General features: G+C 37.3%; 1 protein-coding gene across 2 annotated transcripts in view; it reads left to right on the plus strand.

Annotated features, from left to right (window-relative positions):
* CD2AP (CD2 associated protein) overlaps positions 1-23035 on the plus strand; it is a 74037-nt gene that overhangs the window by 24005 nt on the left and 26997 nt on the right. For both annotated transcript variants that reach the window (XR_015740681.1, XM_026707824.2), the window contains exons 3-9: positions 3060-3207; positions 7356-7456; positions 9506-9626; positions 13344-13525; positions 17432-17525; positions 18514-18608; positions 20977-21081. Coding sequence is in view for 1 of the 2 variants with exons in the window: in XM_026707824.2 (XP_026563609.1) it covers positions 3060-3207; positions 7356-7456; positions 9506-9626; positions 13344-13525; positions 17432-17525; positions 18514-18608; positions 20977-21081 (846 nt within the window). In the remaining variant the exon portion in view is untranslated. The remainder of the gene's footprint in view (positions 1-3059; positions 3208-7355; positions 7457-9505; positions 9627-13343; positions 13526-17431; positions 17526-18513; positions 18609-20976; positions 21082-23035) is intronic.

A 23035-nucleotide genomic window follows, 5' to 3' on the forward strand; every position in this document is an offset into this window, starting at 1 on the left:
TGACACATTTCACTCAATGTGTAGTCCTTAATGGAACTACATCTACATGGAGGGAAGTAAGCAGTGGGGTTCCCAAATGTTTTGCCTTAGGCTCAGTACTCTTCAATATATTCATAAACGATTTAGATGAGGGAGTAGAAGGGGAACTCATCAGATTTGCAGATGACACCAAGCTGGCAGAAATAGCCAGCACCCCAGAAGATAGGCTCAAGATTCAGAAGGAACTCAGCATATTTGAACACTGGACCCTATCAACAAAATGGAATTCAATGTAGAGAAAAGAAAGGTTTTACACTTAGGCAAGAAAAACCAAATATACAGGAAGAATAGGTGGAACTTGGCTCAATAGCAGCAACTGTGAAAGGGATCTAGGAGTCCTAGGAGACAGCCAATTAAATATGAGCAGGCTGTATACTACAGCCACCAAAAAAGCCAATGTAATCCTCGGCTTCCTTAAATGGAGGGATAAGAGCAAGATCACATGAAATGTTAGGTCCACTTTATAATTGTCTTCATAAGACTACACATGGAATACTGCATCCAGTTTTGGTCATCACAATATTAAAAAAAATGTTGAGACTCTGGAAAGAGTGCAGAGAAGAGCAACAACGATGTTTAGGAGACTGGAGGCTAAAACATATGAAGAAAGAATACAGGAATTGAATATTTGTTGTATATGTATGTATGTATGTATGTATGTATTTATTTATTGTAATTTGTCAAAACAAATGAAAACGGAAATAATGTTTTTTAAAATGACAGAGACATTAGGCACGTTTTCACTGCGCTTATGCCCCCTCTATGGACCTTTTAAATAAGAAGTGAGGTCTACAGAAGTCAATTTGTGACTAAAACTGTGAAAATTTGTAGCTGAAACAATTGAACCAGATAGAGCATTCCAGATCTTGACAACTTTATTACAAAAATCGTATTTTTTACAGTCATGTTTAGCACAATATGTCTCGCCTAATGAAAAGAAGGGGTAGCATGATAGCTGTGTTTCAATATTTGTGGGGGTTGCCACAAAGAGGAGGGGGTCAACTTATTTTCCAAAGTATTAGAAGGCAAGGCGAGAAACAGTGGATGGAAACTAACCAAGGAGACCTGGAATTAAGGAGAAATTTCCTAACAGTGAAAACAATTAACCAGTGGAACAGCTTGCCTCCAGAAGCGGTGAATGCTCCATCACTGGAGGTTTCTAAGAAGATATTGGACAGCCATTTATCCAGAATGGTACAGGGTCTCCTGCTTGAGCAGGGGGTTGGACTAGAAGACCTCCAAGGTCCCTTGCATCTCGGTTATTCTGTTACCTGCACTGTGTGAGTAAGGGCTTGTGCTTCCCTGGATCAAGTCACATCACTCTAGCCAGTGGCAGGAGAATAGTAGGCTGTTATTGCATAGCTTTCTTTTTATGTGGTGAGAATTGGTAACTCCTCGTGATATTGTCATATATATCAAAAGGTATTTCAAGACAGTCTTTGAAATCAAACCACAAGGATTACTTAGCTGCATGATTGCCATTTGTGGGAGAAAGGAAATGAGAAGTTCCAGGAATCATATTTTTTTCCTGCTGGCATAGAAATGACTTTCTTCCAGAGGTCAAATGTTATTTAGCTTGCTGCAAGGTTTCCATATTTTTGGGCAGAGTAAAAAAAATTGTCCAATAGAAATCAAGAAGTCTGGAAATTTTCTTAATATGCTTAAAATAGTTAATATGAAATTAATTAAGTTTTAAGAGCTTAATTAATACTTTATCTAGTTTGCTAGTAAACTATGATGGTTATGGTATATCTTGTGAAAGTGATGGGGATATATGTCTTACTTCGATTATTTGGAAAGAGTTTGATCCTTGCTGTACCACCTGTTTTTCTGGATCCATGTTCTTCCTGGCTGTTTAAGGATTCCAAGGAGATGACACATGAATGGATCCAAGCCATAGTTAATGCCTCATTGTGGGAGGGGGTTGTTCTCCCAGCTTGGATAGGGGTAGTGATGCACCCCTTTCTTAAAGAGACCATCCTTGAACCCAAGATCAACGGATAATTTTTGTCCTCTCTCCAATGTTCCATTTTCTGGGAAACCAGCAGGAAGTTTATTTGCCTAACAATTGGGATTCAGTTAATGATGGCAACTGAGACTAAAAGCATTGCTCTCAGTAAGCAATGTAGTCACGCTTGATGACTGCGTCACTTAATGACGGGAAATCCAGTGCCAATGTCGAGGACTATCTGTTAATCACAATTCAGGCCAGGCTGATATAGCATTAGTGTGGTATATGCAGATGACTTCTGGAAAGGTCAGACTTGGGCTAGTATATCCATCCTGGCCTTTTTGGGTCTCTCAGCAGTGTTATTTGCTACGGTAAGGTTGGAGGCCAGCAAATTTATGGGAGAATGCTTTGTGGGTGGCAGGGCAAGGTGTAGTTTTTTGCTGCGAATATTATTGAGTGGTACTGTGGCCTAGAGGATGGTCACCTCCCGCTTGGAAGGTTGCATGTTCAATCCTAGGTAGCAACAGATGTTTCTCTATCAGGGCACAAAGAGAAAATATCTGCTGCGAACTCCATGTAGGCTTCAAGAAGGGCATCTGGCCAGTAAACACTCAGCTGCATTCAGTTGCCCTGACTTCCCCCTGATAAAAGAGATTACAAGGGTCGTAAATAAATATTGCTTTATTATTATTGAACTGCTTGAGGTTGTTCTTTACAAGTTAAGAAGCCAAGTATTTTAAACAAATAAAATATATTCATAAACAAAGTATTAATTTTAAAAAAATAGTATTCTAAAGCATGTCATGCAAAAGCAATACTCCTTTCAAATGGAATTGCCTTTATTATAAGTATAAGGGAACCTGAAACTGACTTTGGAATATAGAGACACGTGAACTCAAAATCCTTGGCTAAGTTGCTTCCGCTGAACCTGCTTTCTAGGCGTGTGCCTGTTAAATGGGCTCATTTTTGCAAGTTTATATTTGTATGGCAGGGAAATTACACTAAACGTACTACATTTATTTTACTATGAACAAAATAGTTAATTAACTTCCCATTTTATATTTACCAGGAGGTTAAGAGAGAAACTGAATCTAAAGAAGATGGTTTGCCAGTCAAAAGAGAAAGGCATGGAAATGTGGCCAACCTTGTTCAGCGTATGAGTACTTACGGGCTTCCAACCGGAGCATTCCAGCCTCAGGGTAAAGGCTTCAGAAGAAGTATGTATTGTATTTGATTTCTGCAGTATGGTACTTTTTAATTAATATATAAATATTAATTTATTTTCCTGAAGTCACAAAGAAGTGGAGAGAGGTTTAATTTGATCTTTATTGGGTTAGAAAAAAAGTGCTATTGTATTTTTGAATTGATCTCTTTATTCATAAAGTAGGACATTTAAAATCTCTAATTAAAGAAACCTTTAAGTATCCATAAGTTTGCAGGAACAAACAAGTCGGAATGACCTATCTGTTTCTTTCCTGCCTTCTAGGAAAAAACAAATGGGATGCCCCTTCTTACAGGGTACTCTGAACTTGCATTATCCTTTGCTAAGGGTAGGTTCTGAGTAGCGATAGCAGTGTAATATTAAACATTCCCGTCAGTCTGTGTGTCTGCCAGTCCATTGAAATGATTATTCTAAGAAATGTAGAGTCCTTGGTGCTCTCTGAGCTTGGTTGTTTGCTTGCAGAATTTTTATTATCCAGCTAGGTAACATCATCAGTACGAGTGAGTGTAGAGTTTGCTCCCCTGTTAACTACATTAGCTTGCCATCTGTCAGGCCCAAACCCAAAGGTTATGCAGCGTGATCCAGTTGAGTCCAAACCTTTATTTCCTTAGATGTAATGGGCAGAATCTTGCCAGACTAAAATTATAATCTTTTAGTCTACTAGACATATCTTGAGAGATTCTAGGGCAATGCTGGCTAACCTTTTTGGGCTCCTGTGCTGAAAATTGCAAGCGTGCCAGCACCCAGAATGCAATGCGCACCGCCCCTCCCCACACCCCCTGCACATGCGCATGCAATCCCCACCCCCTTACCTGTACTGCGCCTCACAGCTGATTTTTTGGTTGGTTTGAGGCCTTTTTCAGCCTCCCAGAGGCTTGGAAAAAGCCTCTGAAAGGTTTCTCAGGCTGAATTATAGGACTGTTTCGTCACTTCCAGTATTACAGGAAGTGACGAAACGGGCCTATAATTCGGCCTGAGAAGACTTGCAGAGGCTTTTTCCAAGCCTCTGGGAGGCTGAAAAAGGCCTCAAACCAACCGGAAAAAAAATCAGCTGTGAGGCGCAGGCATGCGCAGTGAGGTAGGCTTGCCTGCAGCTCACGTGCCAGCACAAATGCCTCTGCATGCCACTTGTGGCACGCGTGCCATAGGTTCGCCATCACAGTTCTAGGTTATGGTTACCCTCATTCCCTTCCCCCCCTGCCCCATCCAGCACAGGACTGCATAGTCTCTTCATCTGGGCCTCTGTCTGGGAAAGCTCTTTGTTTACTAAAACTCGTAATCTACTGATTCTCCAGTGCATGTTCTATCACATCCTGCCAGTTTTGGTGGGAGTATGGTTTTCTTCTTAATAGTTCCTTGCTTCAAGTATTTTCTACTTGATTATTTGTCTGTTGTTAGTCCTGCTTGTTTATCTGGGCGTTGCCTGCTGGAGAGAATACGTTCCGTTTTTATTGTTGATGTTAATTTTCTTTTTGGTTTTTTTAATTGCTCTTTTGAATAGTGCGTAAATATGGTTTATCTCTACAGTTAGCAGGTAGCTATTGGTGGTTCATTTATCTGAATGCCAAACTTCCAGTAATTCCCTAGCATTTAGGGATTTAACTTGGTCCAAGATGCCTACAGTTTCTGAGTTGTGGTTGTGTCCGTCCATGTGTTGTGAGATTCAAGAGTTTTCATTGTGTCTTTTGATTGCTAGTTGGTATTCATGGATTCACTCAGCTAGTTTTCTGCCTGTCTGTCCTACACACAGGTAGTCCCTGTGCTACCAGGATTGGGATCAGAATTTAGGTCACTAAACTATGCAATCATTGAGTTGTCATATGACTGACCATTGTATATGGTTGTTAAGCAAATCACTACGGTCATTAAGTGAATCATGTGGTCTTTAAATAAATCACATAGTTATGTGACTTTGGCTTCCTCATTTGACCTGGCTTGTTGGAAGCTTGCTGGGCAGGTTGCAAATTGCAGTCATGTGACATCCCCCAGACACTGCAACTGTCATAAATGCACACTAGTTGCTGTGTACCCAAATTGCAATCACATCATCACAGGGATAGTGTAAGAATTGTAACTTGGAGGATGGGTTGCCAGTCACTTTTTCCAAAGCTGTTATAACTCTGAACTATATGGGGACTAACTATAGTAGCTCTTGCAGTCCTTCCACTATATGTTGCAAATGACTCCTGGTTTTTCTTCTTGGGCTACTTTCTAAGAAAGGAACAAATGTAAGAAGAAAAAACATTCCAAAATTCATTCCCTGAGAGGCAATTGGTAGCTCTCTTTAAGCTAAAATAAATTGATGAAATAGAACAAGGCTGTCAAACTCGCGGCCCACAGGCCAGATGCATCACATGCTGGCCATACCCAGTTTAGTGAAAAAAGTCCCTATACGTCATGTGATACTGGCGTGATGACATGAGTTTGACATACCTGAAATAGAGGGACTTCATACATATCTGGTAATAAAGCAGACTGAGAGTATAAATAAAATTACTTTGATAGACCTTAAATCAGGATACAAGTTAATAGTGGTAGATTAGAAAATGGATTAAAAGGGGGTTTTTTTGGGTCAGGACCAGACTTTTACTCTTTATTTTCCTGCATGTTAGATTCAAAATATTGTAGTTGTTAATACAGAATGCAGTGTAAATTTAAATTGGAGAAATAGCATTGGAGTTTGGAACTAAAAAGTCCAGATATGAAAGAAAATTAGCTCTAATACTTCAAATTAATTAACCACGACTCTCTTCAAAATTTGTATTCATGTTGAATAATCCTAACTCATTGATTTTTGTTTTTTTTTAAAGAAGGAAACTGTATTTTCCAACATGTAAAACTTTAGGCACTTAGCCTTCAAATTGTAGATTTCTATGAATTCCCTAAGTGAAATGATGCAACACCACCTTTGCATGGTACGGTGTTAAGCCTTTTTGAATGCATACAGAACTTATGTGTGAAGTTGTTTACAGATGAAAAACAAGAAAGCAGTGACTTGCAGCAAGTTGGTTCCAGCTGATTCAGTGCTGCTGAACTAAACTGAATATGATCTGTTGAGGTAATTCCCCGTTAGGAGAATGAGCGCATACAGGGAGACGTAGTGAGAGAAGTGTTTGAATAATACACACGCAGCACACTGATACACTGTACAGTAAATGTAGGTTTTTACTTTCAGAAACGTTAAGCAAAGTTCAAACACAGTCCAAAGTCATTCACAGGTAAGATCAGTCAGTTTTTAGTCCAGGGATAATCCAATAACAAATTCCAGTATCAAAAACAGTTCAGTAACAAACTTACATCAAATCCAAGAATATAGCAGTCAATTAGGAAAAATGGAGGAACGACAATACTCCTCAAAAGAAGGAAAAAGAGACTCACTGAGACATACTCTCTTCTGAGACTAAGACTAAACAACCCAGGTTTCTGGCTCCATCTTATGGCTGTTTGAGAAACCACACCCAATTACACTTTTAGGATTCTCTTAAAGAGACAGTATTAAAATGTCTATCCTGGTTTATATATTTCTAACCCAAATACCTGTTAGGTGACTTACATTCCTAACATGATCCACAGTCCAAATTCTCTCCATCCATCTCTGATTGATTAGCTGACATCTCTGGTGGGATTTCAAGAAGGGAAAGTCATTCCCTAAAGTACTTCGGTCTTTTTTCCTTGCAGAATGAAAAAGGAATTCTTTCCATGTGCCTGAGGTTGTTCTGCTTATATTATGCTTTTCTCTGTGTCTGCATATTTGGGAGTGATAAGCTCCTTAATAAATCCTGCATGGAGTTACTTCTCTGGAGGGAAAGGAAACAATCATCCACAACTCTTTCAACACAACACAGAACATTGTGTTGGAGAAAGGGGCTGATACTTCTTTAGGTTTGGAGCAGAAGCCTTTTACAGTACTTTGTGCCAAAGACTCTAAATTCCTGTGTTAAATCTGGGAGGATAGTATGCTACAAATTTTATGTCAAAATATATGTATAATTTTAAAGGAATTACAAATCAGTTTATTTCTTTTATATAGCAATGAACATTCTACATCTATTCTTACCATTTAAGTATCCTTAATCTTAAACAATAGAAACTTGATGTTTTAATGAAACTTTTATTTTAAATATCTTTTCTTATTATCAACAGGGTCAAAAAAGCGACCATGTAAAGTTCTGTTTGAATATACTCCTCAGAACGAAGATGAGTTAGAACTGAAAGTAGGTGATGTTGTAGATATGAATGAAGAGGTAAGTTACTTTAAATATTTTTTATGAAAAATCTGAAAGTCATAATTGAATTAAACTCTAGAAATGTCTGTTTTGCTATTACAATTCCAAACTATTGAAAAGACAATGCTTGAAGATTTCTATCTTACAATTAATGACAGTTATTATTGTCCTTATTTATGACATATGCTTGAAGGACTCTGAAAAATTGAAATAGGAAAGTTTGGTCTGATAGTGTTATTATATACAGATTTACTATAGTAATTAAAATACTAGAAATGAGAAGCTTATTAAGACTTACACTTTTTAATAAAAACGTATTAGTCTCAAAAGGTGCCAAACACATCTGATTTTTGTCTGCCATTGACTTAATATAGTTCTCCTTCTACAATGCCTACTGTTAAGTCTAGGGAGACCCAAATATCTATTTTGACCTAGAAGTATCTCTCAGTTTAATTTAAAGAACCACCTAAACCAAATTCAAGTTTCTACAGTAGTATAAATGGAGTAAAAATTAATTGTTTTAGTTATATTCATTTCTTTGTTGCTTTCACTGTGAAAAAGATAGACTACAATTGATTCTATATAAATAGCTTGTTTATCAACAGCTTGTGTGACTTCAGAATTACAACGGTGCTGAAAAAAAAATAACTTTGTGACCAAGGCACTGACCAACTTTGTGACCAGGGCACTGACCATCTTCAATATGTTTGTCTTGGTCAGTGTTTGCCATTATAGTTAGTACACATTGTCCTGCACCTGATTCCAATCCCCCCCCCAACAGATTGCTTAAACAATTGATCTCTTCCTGAGCTGTTTTTCTCTGCAGTGCTTTCCCAAAAGGTGCTAACTGCAACAAGCTCAGCTCTCTTACCTTAATTATCTGGCTGCCAGCTGCTGCCTATAACTGACAAGACATTAATCATTTTCACACCTTGGGCTTTTGTTTGCCTCCTAACCATGGATACTTGAAGCCACAAATGCATTAGGCAGATAGCTGCTGCTAGCACATTCCTTTCCATGTGTATTCCCCATTGTGTGCCTGTTTACTCTCTTGTAATCCCTTCCTCTGAATGTAAATACCAATGTTAATTTCCTTCTTGCTAATTATCCTAGTGCTGATTTGAGCATTCCAAAGGGCAGGGAAGTAAGGAAAAAGGAATGTAAGAGAGTAAGGAAAAAGGAAGTAAAATTGTAAGCACAGAAACAGTCACATACTTTTCTTTTTAGTAACTGCATCACTTAGTCACTGAGTTGCCAGTGTGCTAATTGTGGTCACTAAATTAGGAGTCCTTGTGTTGCAGATTTTTCAAAAGCACATACATACATCCTCAGGAAAAACAAATGTGCTACAGATTTTACAAGTCATTGAAACAGTTCTCAGCCTTCTAAGAGTTTTCATTAAGCTTATCTTCTAAACGTTCTGCTTAGTAGTTTTCAGCCTCTTTAGAACTTTCAGTCAGTTACTAATCTAAGGGAGGGGTCTTCAAACTACACAGCTTTAAGACTTGTAGACTTCAAATCCCAGAATTCCTCCTCCAATCATGTTAGCTCAAGAATTCTGGGAGTTGTAGTCCACATGTCTTAAACTTGCCGAGTTTGAAAACCCTTGATCTAGGGGAAAAGAAAATTAAAGATCATTCTTTTTTTCTCCAATTTTTACTGCCACCAGACAGTAGTATTTTGTCTCTTCTGGTTGCAAGACATTGGCCCAGAATGTCAGTTTTCTTAAAATAGTCTTTGCTTTGTTATTTGTAACATACTTGGTCATACTTTATGTTCAGTGTAAAGTTGAACAGAATGGTTATCACCCACTGCTCTGTTTTCTTAGTGTCATATGATTATGTAGAGCAATTTCTATCCATTTGTGAGTGATTTATTCCTTGTCCAACATCACTATTCCTTGCCTGTCATGGTCTGACCATTTAAGTATATATGTACTAGTCCTGCATATTCAATATACCCCTGATTTCCTGTATATCTCTGATGGTATTTTTGCTCTAATGGCGAGAACAGTGAGCTTCTTTACATATCATGTTAGGGATAATTCAACATCATTTTTCTCCACAGGTGGAAGAAGGCTGGTGGAGTGGGACTTTAAATGGCAAGACAGGCCTTTTTCCTTCTAACTTTGTAAAAGAAATAGAGATAACAGATGATGGAGAAGCACAAGAAAGCTTAGAAGACACAGGTAATAAAATGCAAGCAATCAGAAGATGGACTAGTTGTCTGGATTTCTTTTTGTCAGTTTCATGCTGGGATTCAAAACAAAGAAAGCATTGGTCATACTTGCTGATGACCTGGTGGAGCCAGGATGGAGTGTTGCATGCAATTCTTGCTGTCCTTGATCTTCTCAGTATCTATTGATACTGTTGATCATGATGTCCTTAGGCACCAACTGTAGCGCTTAGAAGGTGAAGGCCCTGTAATGTGGTGATTCTCCTCCTTTACCTAGCAGTCACTTCCAGTTGGCGTTGACAGGAATCATAGAATCATAGGGCTGAAAGAGACCTTGGTGGCCTTCTAGTCCAACCAAGATGGCACCCTCTGCCCCTCAACTATGAGATGCCTTAAGAATCAATACTTTCTCCTTCTGTTTACCATTTACATGAAACTGCACGGAGAGGTCATCCATCAGTTTGGAGTCTGGTACATGCAATACTTTACTGGTTAGCCATTAGGCAGTACAAGATACAGAATACTAACAAGATCATATGTTAAAAATACAGTAAAATGCATAAGTAAAATGGATTACTGCAGTGTGTTTCAAGGGGCTGCCCTTGAAGACCACTCAAAAGGTTCAACCGGTCCCGAGTGCGGAGATGCACACAGTATTGGATGTTGCTAGGTTTTGCCCACATTGCACCTCTGTTTCATGAAGTGAATTGATTTCCAGCTTCCTCTGGGTACAGTTCAGAATGCTGGATATCACTTTTAAAGGGCAAGGGATCTGACCATTTGCAGGACAACCTCTTTCTAAAAAATATTTGCCTCTGTCTCCAGATTAGATAGGATAGGTACCCTCCAGGTTCCTTTTCTGAAATCCTGCCACAGTGGTATCTCAGGAATATGCCCGGACCTTATGGAACACCTCCCCCCCACCCCCGATGATTTGGCAGCCCCCACCCTTTTGAATTTTTGGAAAACTATCAAAATATGGCCTTTTACCCAGGTGCTGAAGTAGAATAGAATAGAGTACATAGAATAGAATAAGGGTAATTGGAATTGGCTGCAGGACACCCTAAGGGCATGATCAAGGTGGTGGTTTTTGTTTGACCATTTTATGGTCTTATGGTTATGTTTTGTAGTAATTGGATTTTATTGCTGTTGTGACCAACTCAGATTTGTTTAACATGGACAGCCATACAAATCCTTTATATATATAAAAGAAAATGCAAATCATATTTCAGTGCACCCATATAATTCACCCCAATCACATCCTTCATCAATATGAGTGATCAATGTCCGGAATACTCTACCTGACTCTGTGGTTTCTTCCCCAAACCCCAAAAACTTTAACCTTAGACTGTCTACTATTGACCTCACCCCTTTCCTAAGAGGTCTGTAGGGGGTGTGCATAAGTGCACCAACGTGCCTACCGTCCCTGTCCTATTGTTTCTTTTATTTTTCTTATATGTATCCAAGTATTCCTAACTATGTTTTTATTTATACCTATTATCTTGTAAGCAATTGACAAACCAAATAAAATAAATAAAAAGTTTAAAAAAATATTTAGGTGTACATTTCTAGCCAGCCAAGCGAGTTTCAGTGTCCTGGCCCTGTCTGGATCGGGAAGAAGAAATCCAGGCTCCCTTATGCCAGGATTGAGTAGTTGTGGATTTTTCATTTTCCCAGATCTGGAGTCTTCTTTAGTCTTAAGTAGACTTGCACTAGTGAACAGCTTGCGGTTTTCTGGGACTCACATCTTTTGCTCAGAGAGCCAAGAGGCTAGCAACCACCTATATATCTGCATGGCATAGGACCAAGTTATTTGAGAGACTGCCTATTTCCCATGGTTTTCTCAGCCTGATTGGATTGATCTCAGTTAATTCCATCTATTAGGACCCATACCTTCTTTGTTGTAGCACCTGTCTTCTGAAATGCTACTCCCCCATAGTTCCCATTTGGATGATGTTCTGGATGTCTTTAAAAGCATGGCCTTGGAGTAAGGTCTTGTGAGCTCCTGCTAATTGTATTTCTTGGCTATAGAATATGGTTTGTCCAGATGCATATTATTTTTTAAATTGTTTTCTATTTTTAAAGAGTACACTTCACAGAGTCATTCTGGAATTGGGCAGTTCTAAACTACTATTACTCTAAATTATCAATAGTATCATTTATATGGAGTGCAGTTAAAGAATAATTTTAGTTAATTGCATGTCATGCTTAATCTCAAGCACATTTATTAGTCCATTTAGAGATAGAGTTTGCTCAAAGCTAAACATATGTAGTATTTGAAAAATTCGAATTTATATGAGGTTCCTCATTGTTTGGAAGCAAACTTGCACATGTTACTGTATAGTCTTAGTAAGATCCACCTTTTTTTGATCAACAGCCCTGTCATGATAGCATAATTAAGGATTACTACATTTGATTAAATATGTCAAGGATAGATAGACTCATCTGTGGTTAGGTTATTCCTGGATTGTCTCCAAGCCGCATTCCTGAATAGGTTAATTGCAATTATTAATATTTCTTCCATATCACATATAGCCTTGGGAGGGGAGAATCACATTTGAAGAAGATAATCAAATTGAAGTAAGGGCTACAGTATTCACTTGGGGCTCAGGCTGTACCAACATATAAAATATGGCCTGTCACCAGATTTAACCATGATAATGAGATTTTAATTAACTTGTGTACCTCTGATTGAATGGCCCTAATGAAATATATATGTATGATACAGTTACTGCCAAATAAATATGTTTGTGTCTTATAAAATTAGGGATGTTAAGAATTTATGTATACACTTGTAGAAATATAGAAATATTTTAATGCTTCCACATCTTTATCCTTACAATATTTGAATAGTATGTCTAATTGTGTCCTAATTGATGTAAATTATTAATACTCAGATTGAAGACATGTTCAATCAAAAAGCAGAAAAATACAAGTTATGGTGAATTTTTCTCTTCCTGTTATCTTTATCTGTTTGCCCCATTCTAGTGTTTCATTTCTTTATACAAGTAATAAGGAGAAAGGTTACCATGTAATGCGCCCCCCCCCCCTCCCCGCAAACTTGGCAACTTTAAGACTTATGGACTTCAACACCCAGAATTCTGCCAAGTTTGGAGACCTCTGATGTAATGGAACCTCAACAGTTAGAACTGAGACAAAGCTGGAGATCCTTGTGAAAACACCCCGATTGTCTCAGAATAGATAACTTTTCATTCTCATGCCTTGTGTAAGCTTTGGTTTCAAACTTCAGGCCTCCCTGCACTTGCACAATACTGCACCCTCTCCCCTCCCTGTGGTTCTGCATGGCCTGCACTGGGCTTCCTGGCCCCCATACCTGCTTCCCATTTCACAACCTGCACTTCTTGGGGTTACAGTGAAAACTGCCAGGATTGCTACTGAGTGATGCTGTCACCTGATGTGCTTTGCAACCACATCATTTAGCAAAACAATCCCAGTCCCTATTGCCATCGCAACTTGAGGACTACTATATACAGTACAAAAATAAAGTCAAATGGTTGAGCTAAAATATGAACATAACAAAGAGCCTCCATAATAAAAGTATAATATAAACTAGGTACCATAATGAGACCTATAATTAGTTTGTTGAGGTGGTTAATTTACAATGTAATATATCCTGCATTGAAAATCCCAATGCTAACACATACTTAGTGGGTCCTGTGTGGATGCTTAAGCATAAACATAAGTGCTAACCTAATTTTTCCATTTTTAGAATCTGTTTTTCATGGACCACAGTCTCCTGCAACCTCACCAGGGAATGGTAGTGAGTCTCCACAGATAGCACAACCAAAGAAAATTAGAGGAGTTGGGTTTGGAGACATTTTCAAAGAAGGCTCAGTAAAACTTAAGCCAAGATTGTCTAGTAATGATTCAGAAGAAAAAAAGCAAGATAAGGTAATGGAGCCTAAATGATACACATTTAAAAATGGAGCGATTGTATATGTTGTGATAAAAAGCTTGGTACTTTGTGCACTTATAAAAACAAGATTGTTTATTTTTTTGAAGAAGTTTATTCTGCCTCCTCTTAAGAGTTGCTGTTTCATAGGTAACATTATTCTGCAGCAGTGGCTGTAAAATGCATCCCATTGATGCCTTTTATGTTAAGCAGTTTGTCATATTCTCCAGATCTTTAACATTCTATTCTTAAGCATAATTTGGGAAAATTTGAGAGCCAGTATGGTCTTTTTGCTCAGGAGTAGGAAGATCTATGTTCTAGTCCAGTGGTGTCAAACTCTCGTCATCACATCATTGTCACATGACATATTGGGACTTTTTGCCCCTTCACTAAACTGAGTGTGGGCGTGGCCAGCGCATGATGAATCTGGCCTGCAGGCCAGGAGTTTGACAGCCCTGTTCTAGTCCATCCTCAGCCACAGAAGCTCTCTAACTTTGTCACAGACTCTCCTAGCCCAAACCCTCTTGCGAGTTGCCATTGTGGATCCTACTTTCCTGTGGATACCTACTTTCCTCCCTGAGTTAAAAATAGGATACAATTTTTAAAAATCCAGCTGCATAAACTTATCATTTGAAAACTTTATCCTAATTAAAAAGAGGTGGTCTGAAGAATATGGCATGCTGCAGCAAAGAACACATTGGGAGAACACAGTCAGGCAGCATACAAATTGAATGGACAAGTCACTAAAAGGAAGCAAAAGCTTTCAAATGCCTGTTCATGTCTGTATCAGTAAAATAGCACATGGGCATGGCAGTAGAAATGGCTGGGGGTGAGTGGGTGGGAATCATCCATAGTTTGACTAGATTTTTGAAATTCTAAAGGAAGAATATGAAAGCACTCGCCTAGCCTGATTATATGTTGGGCACTTCAGGCAGCACAGATTTCTTCTTAGATGTAATCTATTTTTTAAATATGTTTAAGTCTTCAAGTATGTTATTGGGATTTATTATATATAAACACTTTATACAATTAAATCAGTGAAGACTTGGTCGGATGAGGCAAAGCTGAAAATCCAGGCCTACCTTGATTGCACTGATTGGAATGTTTTTGAAGATGCCTCTGCAGACCTAGATGAGCTCACAGATACTGTAACATCATATGTTAGCTTCTGCGAAGACTTATGTGTACCAACAAGGAACCTGCAAATATATAGTAACAATAAACGTTGGTTCACAGCTAAACTTAAGCAGCTACGTCGTTCCAAAGAGGAAGCCTACAGAAAAGGTGACAGAATGCTATACAACCAGGCCAGAAACATATTAACAAGAGAGATCAGAGCAGCAAAAAGAAGCTACTCTGAAAAGTTAAAGAATCAACAAATAAACCAGCAAACATGTGGAAAACTCTTAAAAACATTACTGGCTTCAGCAAACCTTCCCAGGCAGAAGGAAATCAACAACTAGCAGATGACCTGAATGTGTTTTACTGCAGGTTTGAAAAGAAACTACAGCCACCTATCTCCACAACCCACATTCAAACACACCAACAACAACCAAGCCTCCTACAATTAGCCCCAATCCATTGGGCTCACAACCTCTGGTGATCACAGAAAAAGAAGTGCAAGATCTATTACACAGACAGAAGCCAGGAAAAGCACCATGGCCAGACAAGATAACACCTTCTTGCTTAAAAGTCTGTGCTGACTAATTGGCCCCCATTTTCACCCGAATCTTCAATAGATCACTAGAGATGGGCTATGTTCCTTCCTGCTTCAAACGTTCTACCATCATCCCAGTGCCAAAGAAGCCCTCCATCGAGGAACTGAATGACCACAGACCAGTTGCTCTAACATCTGTAGTTATGAAAATCTTTGAAAGGCTTGTGCTGTCCCACCTGAAAACCATAACGGATCCGCTGTTAGAACCCATGCAGTTTGCATACCGAGCAAATAGATTGACAGATGGTGCTGTTAACATGGCTCTGCATTACATCCCACAACTCCTTGAATCTCCAAATACCTATGCAAGGGTCCTCTTTGTAGACTTCAGTTCAGCATTCAATGCCATCATTCCAAACACTCTTCTAATTAAATTAAACCAACTAGCGGTACCTGAACACACTTGTAAGTGGATCATAAGCTTCCTAACAGACAGGAAGCAGCAGGTGAAGCTAGGCGGAATCACATCCTGTACAATCAGCACAGGGGCTCCCCAAGGCTGTGTGCTATCTCCTCTTCTCCCTATATACCAATGACCACCTCAAATGATCCATCTGTTAAAATCCTAAAGCTTGCAGATGACACAACAGTGATTGGTCTCATTCGAGACAACGATGAATTTGCATACAGACAGGAGATTATACAACTTGCCTTGTGGTGTAACCGGAACAATCTGGAACTGAACACACTCAAAACCATAGAAATGGTGGTAGACTTTAGAAGAAACCCTCCCATACTACCACCTCTTACAATACTAGACAACACAGTATCAACAGCAGAGACCTTCAAATTTCTAGGTTCTACTATATCACATGACCTAAAATGGACACCTAACATCAAAAACATCATCAAAAAAGCACAACAAAGAATGTTCTTTCTGCTCCAACTCAGAAAGCTCAAACTGCCCAAGGAGCTGCTGATACAGTTTTACAGAGGAATTATTGAGTCTATCATCTACACCTCTATAACTATCTGGTTTGGTTCTGCAACCCGATAAACACAGATTTCAGAAGATAATTAGGACTGCAGAAAAAACAGTTTAATACCAACCTGCCTTTAATCAAGAACCTGTATACTGCATGAGTCAAAAAGAGGGCTGTGAAAGTATTTACAGACCCCTCACATCCCGGCCATAAACTGTTTCAACTCCTTCCCTCAAAACGATGCTATAGAGCACTGCACACCAGAACAATTAGACACAAGGACAATTTTTTCCCGAAAGCCATCACTCTGCTAAACAAATAATTCCCTCTGTTCAACTATTTACAAAGTGTGCACTACTATTACTGTTAATCTTCTCACCACTCCTTATCGCCCATCCCCTCCCACTTGTGATTGTAGGACTGTAACTTTGTTGCTTGTATCCTTACGATTTATATTGACTTGTTTCCTAGTATGATTTGATTGTTGATTGTACCCTATGACTATCATTAAGTGTTGTATGTTATGATTCTTGATTCTTAATGAATGTACCTTTTCTTTATGTATACTGAGAGTATTTACACAAATTCCTTGTGTGTCCAATCACACTTGGCCAATAAAGTATTCTATTCTATTCTATACATGTTTGTGTATCTATATTTTGGCAGGTGTAATTGTGGTTTCTAATATAAGAACATTTGTAAAACAGACTTTAGAAGTCCTTCACAGGTAGTAGAGCTTTGTTGTATTGTCACGTGTAATTTCCTTCCAGTTGTATAAAGGTTTTTTCTGCCTTGTCTGTTTTGTATGATTTTTTATATTTAGTGTTCCCCTCTGTCATTAGATGAAGCTATTGTTATTCCAGTAGTGTTGAAGCTTTAATACACATTAATAACACCTAATATATAAAACTTGGAATGCTAATAAAGATGAAATATACTAATGTGCTAAATTTGGAGAAGATGAGCTGATATCAACAGAAATCTGAAGTTTGGCTCAGAAAATTGATTATATCTAAATAAAATATGCTTTGACTTGCAGCCTATTATTGGTCTTTCCAATAGTTAAGATAATATTTTCATTTAGAAGCAGTATATGTTTAATTGCATTGAAATGCATTGAAAATAAAAGAAATGTGTGTTATTAACTTTTTGTTCTGTAATTTTATAAGTTACAATTTATTTTTCTGAAGTGATTCAGACATCACAAATTAAAATACATTTGGCAATTGCCTAATTCTTGTTTTTATTTCTGTGTTCTTGTGTAGCCATTACCTAATCTTCCATCAGGACCAAAAGTAACCTCATTCCACTGCACATCAAAATCAGAAATGGCAGCAGAAATGGAAAGCAAACAAAAAGGTATGATTTTATATCTACTTTATTTTAATTTTAAAATATTTAATATGCAATATTTGATAAAAATTGATTTCTCAGAAGGTAGATAATTCATTACTGGTTTTTTGAAGAAAATATTCTTACAACCAGAGTGAGGAATCCTAAAAGTAACTTTCATATGACTTTGCTATGTTTGATTGGTATAATCCTGCACATTTACCTTCACAGCTGAAATACCTTAAGCATGACAAGGCATCAAAGCAACAGTCTCATTTTAGTGTTGGTGAAGATAGTTGATAGCAATTTCTTTCTTTACTGCTTGTAAATATATCACATTCTGCTGCATAAGACTCCCAAGATTATTCTATTAGCTTGTGTAGCAAAAATGTAATCATGATTTTCCATTATAAATCTTGGTTTATTTAGTAGAATGTTATATTTTCCCTTGATTAGCTCTCCTTTGTCTTTTCTGAACTAAGGACTTCAGTAAATCATTTCAATAACTTAATTGCTATTGTTCCTCAGCCACTTCCTTGTCTTATTTCAATTGCTCATAAGGCTAAATGCATACTCTTCCTATGTCTTCCTAATTATTTTGTGGAGTGATTCTGTATCCTTTACTAGTATAGCTTTTAAATAATTGATGGTAATTAAAGTAATACAAATTAAATACATAAAATATAGTAAACCCTTGACTGAAGTGATTGTGGTTTAGTGGACTGTGAATGCAATGGGCAGAATCTCTCCGTGACTCATGTCTGCAGTATGCATTACCACAATTTTATCAGTGATTTTATGCATGAGTAAAATATGCATGCATAAAATCCATATACATAACATTCAGTAACTTCCATATGCATATGCAGGATCCCATTCAGATTCAATAGACATTCCACTTTAAATGTCACCTGCTCTCCCCATTAATTACTTCTTATGAAATGTAGACATTTGTATTCAAGCAACAACTATTGGAATGTGCTCAGTGTTCACAATTTTCCTTCCTTCCTTTAAGCTAAAGAATACTGCAAAACCTTGTTTGCTTATGAAGGTACCAATGGAGATGAACTTAATTTTAAAGAAGGTGATGTTATCCAAATAATAAGTAAGGTAAGTTACAATGGTCTAAAGGAGAAAGCCTCGGAAATGAAAGTAGCTTAATTTTACCAAAATTGGATCACTAATAAAGGAAAATTAAGTCCTGAGTATTAATTGGCTCCAATTTCCAAGATACAGCTTCAGGTCAAAATTGCATCAAAATAATTCAAAATTACAAGGCTCCATAACTTTTCTGCAAAATGTGGTATAGCAATGAGAATGGTGCCAAATTTATCATTATAAATTTGTCTTTTTATTAATACCAACAACATAACTTTCCATTTGTTTATTGGTTTTTCATGTAACAACATGCTTTTTGCATGAAAAACTGATAAGATTAAATGACAAGGTTCCAACTTCATTCAGTATCTAAACTGTGCAGTTTGGCTTTTCTCTTGTGAACTGCAGTAGGGTCATCCTGGAGAGATTCCAGCAATAATCAGCAAGCATGGACAGACTCCATTTCCCTCGGTGTCCTTTCTCCATGCCTGCAATATCCTGGTGGAATCTCTCCCCATGCTCATCACACATGTCCCACAGTTCAAAGGGAAATAGTCTACATGCGAGTGTAAGGAGTGAATTGTCAGTGACATGTTTACATCAAGTGCTTTATAGGACCTAAGCAAATTTTCCACGTGTTTTTCATAGTTATCTGCCTTGCTGTTCTCAAAATGAAGATAAATTTATATACTTCCATGTTGTACCATTTTCATTGTTCTATCATACTTTGTTAAGAAATTATGAGGCATCGTGATCATTAGACACCTCCCTCCCTTGTAGGCAAATCTACTCACCTGTGTATAAATCTTTATTGTGAAATATCTTGAAAACTTTAGCCAACCAGCACCTTTATCATCTGTTTTCTAATTCATTTAATCAAAATATATAAAATTAACACATTTTTATCTCGGAGGCCAATAATTTCCCAAAATTTGTAGACCAGTGCTGTTTATATTTAAATATCAGTCCTCGACATACATAGCATAGATAAGCATCTACTGTATCTGTAGCAGTAGTTCTTTTCAGTTATATTTACCAAAATGAAGGAGGTTTATGTAAGCAATATCAATGAAATAAGAAGTATCGGAGAATTAGAAGAGATCTCAAAGGTCATGTAGTCAAATCTCCTGCTCAGCGTAGAACTGCTAAAACAATTTGGAGAGATGGCTATCCAACCAGTATGAATACTTAATTGAACATATCATACCACTTCATGAGGTAATGATATACGTACACATGCTATATATCTACATAAGTTTATATGCACATATAGATAGCCCCTGTTTATCAACTGTTCACAGTTATGACAGCAATGAAAAAGTACTAATGCTCACATTTATGAACTCTGCAGGCCTGTAAAACAAAGGAAAGTACACTCACTTAGTGAATGCTTTGCTTAATAGTGCCGTCCCTCCCAAATTGTGATTACTAAATGAGGACTGCCTGTGTAATGCCCTAGCTTTTTAAACATTATTTCAGCTCAACTCTTGTTATTGAGAGTATAACTATGTTACCAGCGTGGAATAAAATGGAAACTTTCTAAGTACCTAGAGAAGCTGACATATGAGGGAATGAAGTGTCTGCATGTAAGTAACAAACAATATTGGTGTGAGGATATTGCTTTTCTACATATAGTGAAAGAGTTCCAGCACAATCCTTTACTGAATTAGAAACGGTTATCAAAGGAAGTTTTTGGTTAGCTGTTACATTTTAACATTTGAGAAGGAGAGAATCAAGTAGCAAGAAAGTTACTTAAAAGAATAAAGCATTGGCTTGGCATTAATTAACATGGGATGCCTTCCAACATAGTATAAATATTTGCCATACCTGTGATGAACATTTTATAGCTGAGCACACTAATACAAAGTTAGGGGATACTTTTAAACCATGATTTTTGACCAAGCCATGATGGATTCATGACTTGAGTGATTCACACATCGCTCAAGTCAAAAGCAAAGAAACTAAGACAAATCAGGCTTTAGATTTATAGGCAGGCAAAACATTGTTTATTTCACTTATTCCTTATTTATCCCTTCATTCTATGCAAGGATATGCTCATGGCAAAAAAAAAAAATGAAATCAGGAAGCACAAACTACGCATAATCATTTGCACTGCTTTCAAAGTAACATTTGCAGCCAGTAAGCCAACATCAAACCATGTCCAATCTGGTTTATGGTCCTAGAGCAAATTCTTGTTTATTCAGTGATCATGCGTATATCTTATATTAAGTCTTAAAAACTAGCACATAATTAATGGCTAAGTGTGATATGTAACTCAATTTTTAAAAAACTGCAATTTAATGTAAGCTGGGTTGGTAGATGAAGCCTGAACATTTATTTGTTGTGTAAAATGAATATACATTTAGTAATTTTGTTTTAGGACACTGGGGAGGAAGGATGGTGGAGAGGCATTCTTAATGGCAAAGAAGGAGTTTTTCCAGACAACTTTGCAGTTCAGATTCATGACTCTGATAAAGATTTTCCTGTAAGTACTTATTGCAGTTTTTAAAAAGTTTTAGCTTTTTTGTGTTTTATAGATTCATATATATGGTGTCCCAGGCTTTTTCCATTATTTGACATTCTGTTTTCCTCATTTAATTTTTTTGGCCTTGCAATTGTTCTGTTAATATAGCATTGCCATAACAATGGAGCTCTTTGGAGAAATCTTATTTGGGTGACATAATGGTCCAGTCATTATCAGGTGGTCTAACCTTTCTCATAGGCTTGTTATGAAGAGCAATGAAGTGATCTTGGAAGATTGAGACAAACACTATTACTAGCACTGTTCAGCATTTCAAATTCAGTGTTCAAAAATTGCTTCAAAATGTGCAGGGCTATGGATGCAACCCATCTTCAACTTTTGAAAACAAATGCTCTTGATCTTAAATCATACATCTGTACTGCTTTGAGGTCATGTAGACAAATGCTACATTTGCACTCCCATTACTCTGAAGCTTCTTTTGGAAAAGTGAACCAAAATGATGCATACCTATAATAATGTCAGTACTTTCATTTTTGGCTTTGAAATATTTTAATATTTCAAATAAAGATCCTGCTTGGGTTCTTAAAACCCTCAGCAAAATTAAACTTATAAAAATCTAAATTTTCTTCCTGGCTTATTAGTAAGCCATAAGTTACTTTTGAACTGCATTTTTGAGTTATCAGAAGATGTGGTGACTAGGGATTATGGAAATATTTCTAAAGCATACAGAACAATGTATATATGTAAAGAATTAATAAATGCAACATGTACTAGTGATAAGTATTTGGTAAAAGTATTACAATACATATTGTATACCTGGAATTCTATGAATGACTTTAATAAACTTACAGAATTGCAAATTTTGACAGGTACCCCAGAGACTAGTGGTAGAGTAAATGAAAAATAATCACATCAAAGAGACGTTCAGGGTAATCTCATACAGGATCTGGTATCAAGAATAATGCTAATTAAGTGTTTATAAGCAATCTAAAGTTAGAGGTAAAATGGCATTAATGATACCAAACTGTTCAAAGTAGTTAAAAAAATCGCTAAGGGCAAAATGTTGTCTTCAAAATTCTTGATTTTTTAATCAGTCTAATTTATTCAGTTGCTTAATTGCATTTCACCAGCAAGTTGTAGACAAGCCCCAAGAAATGTTCTGAATGTTGTGTTACAAGGGCTTTTTTAAAGAATTCAAATGGGTTTCTAGTTGTTATTGTAGATACAATTCAATGAACTTGAAAAAGTGAATTCATTGTTCTTTTGTTCCTGGATAGCTACCAATTTTTTTTATTATCTTTGTTATGTCAGTTGTACCTTTTTCTGGAGAAGTGTAGATAACAATAGTTAACTTTGCAGATACTCTCTTATTTCCAGATGAGTAGTAATAAAATTTCTGCTTATGGAGAATAAGAGATTTCTGAGAGGGAAAAGTCTCCTTTGGCAAGATGGATGGCATACAGTTTTGACAAATAAATAAAATAGAGGAGAAAGAGAATTACTAGTGTTTGTTTATTCCTCCTGCCTTCTCTGCTTCCTCTTCCTTCTCAGCAATCATTTTCCTGAACATTTTCAAAAACTTTGGTCTGTCTAAAAAACTACCATATATACTCGAGTATAAGCCGAGTTTTTCAGCACATTTTTTGTGCTGAAAAAAAACCCCTTGGCTTATACTCGAGTGAGATTCCCTCTGAAAGAAAAATGGTGTGGAGCTCCGGAGCTGGGCAGCCGCTTCCCTGCTTCCATGTTTCCTTTGCAACTCGTAAGCATGGGGGTAATCAGAAGCAGAAAAGTTCTTGCATGAGGATATATTGTTTTTTCTTTATTTAACTGTTTTTTGGGGGTGGTGGGAAGACCCATCATCATGTGAGAATGCTCAGACATGAAATCTGTCCGCCTGAAAATAAGTGTGTGTGTGTGGGGGGGATTTTAACAGAGGGAAGACATAGGGAGAAGG

The sequence above is a fragment of the Pseudonaja textilis genome, chromosome 1 (genome assembly GCF_049901715.1).
Source record: "Pseudonaja textilis isolate UNSWEBS1 chromosome 1, rPseTex1.2, whole genome shotgun sequence".
Classification (NCBI taxonomy): Eukaryota; Metazoa; Chordata; class Lepidosauria; order Squamata; family Elapidae; genus Pseudonaja; species Pseudonaja textilis.